General features: G+C 35.2%; 1 protein-coding gene across 1 annotated transcript; it reads left to right on the top strand.

Moving 5' to 3' along the window:
* The first annotated feature begins 8,903 nt into the window (after positions 1-8,903).
* On the top strand, positions 8,904-9,272 carry LOC120140311. The gene has a single exon (XM_039155302.1). The coding sequence runs from the start codon at positions 8,904-8,906 to the stop codon at positions 9,270-9,272; it is 369 nt and encodes a 122-aa protein (XP_039011233.1).
* Positions 9,273-10,300: the final 1,028 nt, after the last annotated feature.

Below are 10,300 nucleotides of genomic sequence, written 5' to 3'. Positions count from 1 at the left end.
CTCTAATTATATAACTCTAATCTAAAATCGATTTTTAAACATTAAAATTCATACATGTGTGCCAGCCTTCTGATCGATTAGCACCCTAATTTTTTCTAAATCATCAGGTAGCTCCTGATGATTTTTCTTATCAGTACACCACCTATTCAAGGAAAAAAATTTGTTATACTTTGTATAAAATTATTAATATACAAAATCAGATTTATAATTACCTAAGAAGTAGTGGAAATATGAATGTGTTCTTCACAACGGGACATAAAAAGGGCAATCGATACCATGCCCAAGACTGCACCAGCAGGAGACATCCGCCGATAGCATTACGTCTGTAGTCAGTGGCTCCACACATCTCCCTGTACAACAAAGCCAAAACTGTCGAGCCCCAACTGAATGATCCGGCGAGACGAAAGTCGCTAAGATGTCGTAACCACATGCAGTGAACTAGGTTGCACGATTTGTCCGGCATCAGCAACTCTCCTATCACCTGCAGTATGCATGCTCGTGCATACATATTAACCTCATCCTCAGAGGCGTCTGCGCTCAACTCCCGAAAATTGGCATCTAACCAATTTAACGGTATCCTACCTCCGATAAAATTTTCCGGGACACGTCCTAGACTATCCCAACACAAAGTAGTCCAAGAACCGGAAGCTATCCCTGATATCACATTTTCATCCACTGGAAGCCCCATGTGCATAGAAACATCCTCAAGCGTGATCGTGCACTCTCCGCACGGAAGATGGAATGTGTGGGTCTCCGGCCTCCACCACTCTACTAAGGCAAAATCAGGTCTGACTCTATCATACAGTGACCCTGATATCTACCTATGTAACCGAATCCAGCCTCTACTAAATACGGCAAGACACGGCTGGGTATCACTAACTTAAGATTCCTAATAAAAGGATATAATACACGGTCCTTCTCCTAAAAATAAATAATTACAAAAATTAATTCTTAATCTAATAATCATACATTAAATAAATCAACTAATTATTATTAATAATTTAAATTAAATTAAAACGTTAAAATGTTACCGTATCAGCAAAGTGTCGAGATATTTAATTCTTAATCTAATAATCATGCATTAAATAAATCAACTAATTATTACTAATAATTTAAATTAAATTAAAACGTTAAAATGTTACCGTATCAGCAAAATGTCGAGATATTTAATTCTTAATCTAATAATCATGCATTAAATAAATCAATTAAATATTACTAATAATTTAAATTAAATTAAAGCGTTAAAATGTTACCGTATCAGCAAAGTGTAGAGATATATGGTTTCCATCCGAGCGAAGTAGACTGCCTTCCATTATATATCTGCAAAAGAATTATATTAGTAAAATATTAAATAAAGTAAATACATAATAGTAAAAATATTATAAAATATACCTTAAAAAGAGAGAGTATTTGAGAGAAATTTAGAGAATTTGAGAGAATTTGGTGTGATAAAAGTGATTGAGGATGGGGTATTTATAGGGAGGATTGGGATGTGAGGGGCTGGGTATTTAGGGGTATAGCGCCCCCCCTGCACCGCGCTATACCCCACTTGTCAGATACGCAGGTATAGCGCGGATCAGGGGGCGCGCTATACCTACGTGGCACAAAATAACTGTATGTCGGGGGCAGGGGGAGCGCTATACCCACGTGGTGCCAAATCAGCGTATAACGCGGTTCAGAGGGCGCGCTTTACTGCTACGGGTGTTAGATCGGAAAATATAATCTGGCCGGTGTTAGATCGGTAAATATACCGATCACCGGTGATTTATTGGGAAAATTGCCTTTTTGACACATCACATATATTTTTTTGAAACTTTTCTTTTTAGAAAAAAATTAAAATTATTATTATTTAAAACCCCTATTTAAAAAAAATCAAAAAACCCTAAATTTATGAAATCCCTAATTCTAATCCCCTTTACTCCCACCGTCGACTATCTCTGACCACCAATTCGTCGCTGCCCACCTACTGATCGATCATCACCCTTGTCGTAATCAAAATCCCTACAATTTCAATTTTCTAAACTCAATTCTCTAAAATCTTATATATCTAATCCTTAAACCCTAATTAATAATTTTTATCCATCAAAGAACCTTTAGATATAAACAACATCCACATTACCTCCACTGTAATACCCTTTACTCGACCACGATGGATTACTTGAGAATTTTAAGTTCACATTAGATTATAAAGAAAAATCAGACAAAGCATACCCTAAACATGTGTACTAAGCAAAAACGATTTAAATTAAACAACCATAATGCATATTACAGTAGTAGAAAAAATTAACAAATATCATATTTCAAGTAAACAACAACCATACTTCGAAAATTTATCGAATTAGCCAAAAGGGTGATTAAATTCATTAAAGGTTTCATTAAGGATCTTGATGTTATTCAACCAGGTGGAGGAGACTTTTCAATCTTTGGTAGTGCACTGCGGTGGGTGCAGAGGCATCTCAACGTGTTCCTTACACAAGTAAAAGTGAGACATCTTTGTCAAAATAGTTTAAAGGCATCTTGACGTCAAAGTAGAGGCTTTCAAATCTATCAGACAGTTTCAGGAAGTCAGTTCATATGTCTAAGGTGAATGTAAAATGTATCAACGCTACTAGGCCAAGTGAAAGAGGCTTCTCAGTATGTGGTAGTGCATTGCGTAGGTGTGGAGGCATCTCAACACATTTCTTATACTGAAGGTAAAATTGAGGCATCTTTTCCAAAATAAGGTAAAGACATCTTGATGCCAAAGCGGAGGTTCTCAAATCTTTTAGAAATTTTAGGATGTGATTCTTTCTATCCAGGGATAGCGTGATGTATTTCAATTCTAATTGGCCAAGTAGAAGAGGCTTCTCAGTCTGCAGTAATGAACTATAGTGGGTTCAGAGCCATCTTGACAAATACCATACACTAGATATAAGACTAAGTCATCTTTTCTGAAATAAGGTAATGGCATATCAACCCTTTGGGCTATTTTGTGGCCATAAGTTAGGGGTAAAGGCAACTCAACACCATACGGAAGTAACTCAGAGTAACCAAGTATGAAGGCAACTTAACATTTTCCTAATTAGTGAGTTAATGCTTCTCTCACGGTCAGATGTGTATTGTTTCTTCTTGTGAGTGGAGGCATGTTAATGCTCTTGAAAATGCTATAGCAATCACTCAAGAATACTGATAACTCCGTAAAATGGCTACTTTTAAGGCCTTTTTCACATAAGTTATTGTTTGTTTAAGGGTTCATTTAGGTCATTTTACATGCATGTAGTTGTATCATCTACTCTAGTGATGTAGCATCTACACCTTTTTCAGTAGAAAAATCCAGAAATTAGCCCAAGTAAACCAAACTTTTAACAATGCAAAAATATAAGAAAATAAGACTAAACTAGGTATAAATTGCTAAAATTATAACTCTTTTGGATAGTTATAACATCTCAACACTTAAAGCGAAGGTAGCCCGATGCTCTTTTAACCGTAGATTAGAGGCATGTCCACTATGACAACATAATGGGGGCATCTTCATTATGACAACACAACAGAGGATGATAAAACATACTAGGAGATTAGGAACTTACACAGAGATATCAAAATGTTTGTATGTATTGTGAGAAATGAGGCATAGACCAGAAGATGAACAAAAGGTAACTCTGTTTACTAAATGTGAAAGAATGAATTACAAAGTGTTTGAATCTTTAACCCATTACAAACAGTACTTATATAGCACCACTAAACCAAGTTTAACAACTTGATCTAACAAACTAACCAAACTTTAACAAACTCAGTTAATTTAACTAAACCAATACCAACTAATTACATTCTATTATATTATATTTCTGTTGAGTTAATCGATTGACGAATATGGCCAAGAGGGGGTGAATTGGCAATTAAAATTTTGGTGGAAGCTTTTGCAGAAAATTGAAAGAAATTTGCACAACGATTTAGAGTGGTTCGACTTTCTCAACCAAAGTCTACGTCCACTACCTTAGCTATCCACACTAAGGATTTTCCAAAAATTCACTAATTTGTCTTTCTTTTAAGGACAAAGAGTAACCTTACAAACCCTCAAGAATTATACCCCAAATTCTTGAGAACACTCTCTCCCAAAGAGAACAATACAAATTTGCAAACTTACAAGGAAATCCTCACAAGGTAGATTGTTTGCTCAATTCTAGAACAAAGAAAAGAACACTCAATAATGAATACAATTGAGCACAATAAGTGTTCTTGAAAGCAAAATGAATATTGAATGAAAGATAGGCTTGAATTGCTCAAACTTGAGGTTTGATGCTTTCGCTTTGATTCTCTTTTGATTCTAGTTGCTTGATGTTTCTTATTTTTTATCAATGGCTTCTAAGCTTATTTAAATACACCTTGAATCACTTCTGAATGTTGGGGATCATTAATGAAGTTATTGTAGCCATTTAAGTGTGAAAACAATTAATATTTCTGCTTGGAGCGTGGGGGAAATCGGTACCCCTCATGGGGAATCGGTTCCCTAAGTGTAAAATTCAAATATTTCGACCGTTGAACAGTGGGGGAATCGGTACCCCTGGGGGGGAATCGGTTCCCTCCGAGCATACTAGAATTATCGGAGCCAAACCATTCAGGGGGAATCGGTAGGGGGGAATCGGTTCCCTCTGAGCAATCTGGAATTTTTGGCTTAAAAATTGTTTAAAATATTTTGTAAAATCGTTTTGAAATTATTTTAAGATTAAAACTTAATTTTACACTTGAGTAAGGATTTAAAATGAACTTTGAAATACTTTGAGTAATATTTTGATATTCGATTTAATATATCGAATATGCTTAGAAAAATCATTTTCAAAATTAAAATTCTTTTAATTTAATTTGTTATATCGAAACAACAAAATGTTTTCAACAATTTCTAACATTCTCAGTGTTGTTTGTAATGGATTAAAGATTCAAGCACTTTGTAATTCATTCTTTCACATTTAGTAAACAGAGTTACCTTCTGTTCATCTTCTGGTCTCTGTCTCCTTTCTCACATGGTATCATTCGCCAAAAAGATCCTAATTTTGGTTCATTTTCCTTCCGCTGAAGCTGTTATGGCTTGATGATTTGTTTCGTCATTGTTCATTCAATTAGTTTGTCTTCTGTTTGGAGCTTGTTTGTTTGTTGCTTCTCTCAAAGGCACTTCAATATCTATAGATGAAGATCAAGCAGGTGACTCATAAACCAAATCGTAAATGTTCAACCTATTCTCATTTTCGTTACTCGATTAATTATGGTACTATCTTTGTTTTTTGATCGTGTGCATCAGTTCTTCGATCTATGTTTTTGTTGTAAGAGTTTCCTGTTGAACCGGAAGAAAATATACTCGTTCTGACTCGTTGTTAGAAGAGCAGAAGAGTGGTTGTTGGGAATTCTTTATATCCAAAGTGTGTTTCGTTAATTTGTTCTTAGTCTTTGAAACTCTATAAGTTCTTGAAGGTTTTTGGCTGAGATTGCTTCTGTTTGGAGGGTGATTGTTTAAAGAGAGTATGGTTCTGGGGTGTTTTTTCAAGTTTGTACTCATATCTGTTTGTCATATTGCCTAAGAGGATATGGTTTTCTTTGGTGTTAACAAAGAATCCAGTTGCTCGTCGTGTTACTGTTGCAAGTTCTGTAATTTCAGTTAATTGGAATCAATTTGTTTTTATCATTGATGGTTTGGAGAGGAATTGTTAAATAACACATCTTACGTTTTTGGGTTGATCTTTAGTATTGCTTTGGATATTATAGTTACTTCAATGTTTGGCATCTACTGATAGTTTTGGTTGTTCTTGGCACTAGTTTTGTTGGTTGATCTTCATGTTTCTGGAAAATTCTATGGAATTATAGTTCACTCATTGTTAGTGGCTTATTTCTGGAAGCTGTGATATGAGTGGGTTGTAAACTGGTGTTAAATGCTGGAAATGAATACTATGACATTGCATTGCTCGATCAATTGTTGATAATTTGTATTCTTCGTTATATGCTGCTTCTTCTCCAAGGTAGTTGGAACTTGAAGCTTAACAACCAAGTGTCCATAGTAGAAAATATTTAGGGAGAGTCAAGAGTTTAAAAGCCTTGTTCTCCTTAACCAGACAAAATAGGGTGTTTTTTTCCCAAGAGAGGCTTCAGATTACACTCGGGAGTTCGCAGCTTAACCGCCTTGCTTCCAAGAAAAAGATTGTCCGAATAAGTGAAGAAGAATGACATTAAAGATGGAGAACAAGAGAGAAAAAACTCTTGAAGAAAAGAAAACTGAAGAAAGCTTCTTTCAATAGAAAAAAAAAATTGTTCAATGTACATGTTTTCTAGCTCACAGTTATAACTTACTAGGCTTGCAACATTGTTCGATCAACTCTCAAATCACAAGGTGAATTTCAAGAAGGGTAAAGAAGCAAGGTTAATAAAGGAAAATTAAGAAGAAGATAATATTTTCTTACATTTTTTTCTCAAGAAGAAGCAGGAAGAATGTTAGAAATATATATATATATATAATGTAATTAGTTGATATTGGTTTAGTCAAATTAACTGAGTTCGTTAAAGGTTGGTTAGTTTGTTAGATCAAGTTGTTAAACTTGGTTTAGTGGTGCTATATAAGTATTGTTTGTAATGGGTTAAAGATTCAAGCACTTTGTAATTCATTCTTTCACATTTAGTAAACAGAGTTACCTTCTGTTCATCTTCTGGTCTATGTCTCCTTTCACACATGTATTAGTTGTTCAATTTTTACATGTTATTCCTAAAGGAGGTTTATTGAGTACCTGAGCTAGGAGTCTCGCGAAACGTGTTCTTATCATAACCGAGTTAGTCCATAACCTTTTTTACCTATTTGCAGACGATGCTCGTGAGCTACTGGGGGCGTTGCAGTAGTTGCACGTTCTTTTACATGTCGTTCTTGAAGATGACATCATCCAAGGTGTGACTCCTTGTATCTCAATGGATGCTTCTTTGCGCATGCTACTCAGCCTTTTATCCTTTCTATGGTTATGGGTGAGGCGTTAGCATCTAGTGCTCCTTGATCGGTGCACCTTTTTGCAGCTCAAACCTTTCATTCTTATTCTTGGACCCCAAATCAAGGAGAAACATATGAGATCCAAGTAAAAAAGTCAACGGAAAGTCAACCTTAGGGAAAGGGAATGTCAGCATGGTTTGTATTGTTCCCTTTCAACTTTCTTCTCCCATTCATAGTAATCTCTGGCATGTTTCAATGGACTGGCCAAAGATGAGGATGGTTTTTTTGGGGAGAGGGAGAGTGAGGATAATTGTTTTGATTTTTGGGTGAGATCTTGATATATTCTGTTAATCATGAGGTTTCTCCATGCTCATTGCACCAATTGTTGATGAGAAGAACTTTATCTCGTCAGTTATTGGTGGTTCACCACTTTTAGTTTGGTCAAGAGCTACGGTCGACAAGTGAACGACTGTCGGTATGTGCTTTTTTATGAAAGGGGATTGATCATAATGGAGAAGATGAAAATGGGGTGTAGATTGTGGAAGGTTCAATCCCTATTCCCGTTGGGGGTATTTATGGTGACCTTTAGTGCATTTATTAGTCGTAGGGTCATCATGACTAGTTGTACACTAACGAGCTAGATAGATATGGTTGTCAGACCTTGAATTATGTTTTGGTAAGTCATGTGAACCTATTAAAGGTCTTTTTTTATGTAATGTAGTTGATTAGGAAGCCCGTGTCCAAAGGATATAGGCTTGTTGGAGGCTCTAGTGGGCTGAGGGGCATGATTGGAGACATTGGTTGACGGTGTGTTCAATTTCAACAAGTTTGGTCTGATAGAGGCTTGGAAATTTTCAAAGGCCATCCTCAAAGGTATAACAATATAGAATTATAAAATTTCAAGACTATTAAATTAGATTATCAATATAAAATATAAAAATATACCTAAACTATAAATTATATAAATTATATGAGAATTTAAAATTTCTAAGCATACGAATACCTATTCGGGCCATCTTTGGTTTTATGAGATATAATTTAATAGCAATGCTAGTTTTTTTCATCGAGACAAGATTTCAAAGTTTTTCTCTTATTCTCAAACAAACCAGGACATATCCATAAGTTAAAAAATGAAGAATCTAAGCCCCACTGGCACTCACAAGTTGTTTAGGTGCTACGAACGACTTTTCAATCAAGTAAAAATAGAATATATGTGTATCTTATCCACACATGTACGTCCAAAAACATGGAAACTTTTGTTTCACTGTTCAGTCCATGTCTGCATAAAGCAAAAATCCCAATGGTCGTTGCGGTATTCTTACTAAACCGTCGCTTACCCTATCGCGCAAAAAGCAGAGATTTATATTGCATGATTTAAAGAAGATGAATATATATACATACATCCAGGCTCGTCTTCTTTGAAGATACATATTCGCTTATCCAAATATGAAAAAGCGATGAAACGGGAAAAGCAAAACCAAAAGAATAAAGCTGTGTATAAGCTTTTCCTGTACTATCAGTGGTAGGCGAGTAGTTAATTGTCCATTTCATGTAAAAATGAGAATATGATGATGAAGCCATTCACCATGGCGATCATTGAGTGATGCAACAGTACCCTACTCACCTCAACCAGGATGCGGCCGTGTGGTGCCTCAACCAGGATTCAAAACTCTCTAAAAGGTAATAACATGAGCAAATCAGAGGGAAGGAATATTTTCTACTTGCTGGGATCCACCAGCTTTTTCCCATTTGGTGCTGATTCCCCCTAATAATTATAGATATTTTGCAAAGGAGCCAAAATAAATTAATATCTGTTCGTATAACGTGTGAAATTAGTTCTTTATATAATTATCTCAGAAAGCATAATAAGAGGTAATAATTATATAGCCTCCCTAGTATTGTGCTGCGATAGTACGCATCATTTGTTCTATTGATCTGAAATCAAATAGCAATAATAAGAGGTAATAAGATGGAGTCCAACTGGAAGCGCCGAGGTTTCATCAAGTCCAAGCTGGCACCGTTCTACCGAGCAGCCAAACCAGCAGTACCAGCGATGCAGTACACCAAGAGTGTGAAGCCGAACCAGGATTCCGCTACCACAGCTTCATTCAGCTTTCGAGTTCACCAGGACTACAAAGTCTCGCAACCGAAGCAGGTTTCATTTTTCATACCTTCTGATAAGAAGCAAGAAAATTTAGGCCAGATTGACACCTTCTTCGGCTTTGCTGGTGATGAAGCTGTTGATATTAAAGCTGCAACTTACATCTCTTCGGTTCAAGAACGTTTCAAGCTTGAACGAAACGACTCTGAACTAGTTAAGCTTCAAGAGACTCATTAGACAGCAGTGGAGAAGCATTGATAATTACTCTCTTAATTAGTAGTAGTGATCAATGGATGAATGCTAATGTGAGTTGTGAGTCATAGTCAGAATTAGTTGTTTATTAATTAGTAATTGTGATCAATGGATGAATGTCAATGTGAGTTGTGAGTCATAGTCAGAGTTAATTGTTTATTAATTAGTAACAGTGATCAATGGATGAATGTTAATGTTAATGTGAGTTGTGAGCCATAGTCAGAGTTAGTTGTTTATTAATGGGTTTGTTGTAATTTTGTGGAGAGAAGTAGATTCTAATATAAATAACTGAGCTGTAGCCTTAGTTGACTTTAGATTTCATACTCAATAAACTTTTCTCTCTTCCTCATTTTGTTTCTCTATATGTTTCTTCTCACAACCGACGCTCAACCGCTGTATTTCGGCGGTGACTGGGACACAGTTGGCAGCGGCTGAAGTCCTCTCTATTAGGGTTAGGGTTTCTCCTAAATTTGTTTAGGTTGTGGGCTGATTGGCTAATGGGCTTGTATTTGTATTAGACTTAAGTTGTATATATTTAATAATGAATTTAATCATTGATAGTGCTTATTTAAAATCGGTTTGTAAATATAATAATAATAATAAAACGGGTAGGATAAAAAAAATAGTGGTTACACTCACTGCTACTTTTGATAATAAAGGTTTGTTCAATTCAATTTCCACACAGATTGATTGTTTAAAGAACGTAATATTAATATAAGGTTAAACAATAGTACAACCGGAAATCTAAAAATAACCTTAACAAAATCGGTTTAGCGTAACTGAAAATGTTGACTTATACCTAATGTATTAATTACAATAGTGTAATCGGTAAACTTATATAATTAGTAAGTATCGATATTTTTCTAAGAGTATAGATATTTTTCAATTTTAAAAAAATGAAAAATGAGAAGGCTGCAAAGTATTAATATTTTTCCACAAATATCGATACTTTTAAATTTTTAAAAAAAACATGGAAAATGAGAAGGATGCAAAGTTTAAAAAAATCACAAATA

Source organism: Hibiscus syriacus, unplaced genomic scaffold (genome assembly GCF_006381635.1).
Source record: "Hibiscus syriacus cultivar Baekdansim isolate YM2019G1 unplaced genomic scaffold, ASM638163v2 tig00110783_pilon, whole genome shotgun sequence".
Taxonomy (NCBI): domain Eukaryota; kingdom Viridiplantae; phylum Streptophyta; class Magnoliopsida; order Malvales; family Malvaceae; genus Hibiscus; species Hibiscus syriacus.
Note: the sequence above shows the minus strand (reverse complement) of the source record. Positions and strands in the feature narration are given on the sequence as shown.

Coding starts and splice junctions, on each gene's coding strand:
- LOC120140311 (XM_039155302.1), top strand. CDS start 8,904: ATGGAGTCCAACTGGAAGCGCCGAGGTTTCATCAAGTCCAAGCTGGCA.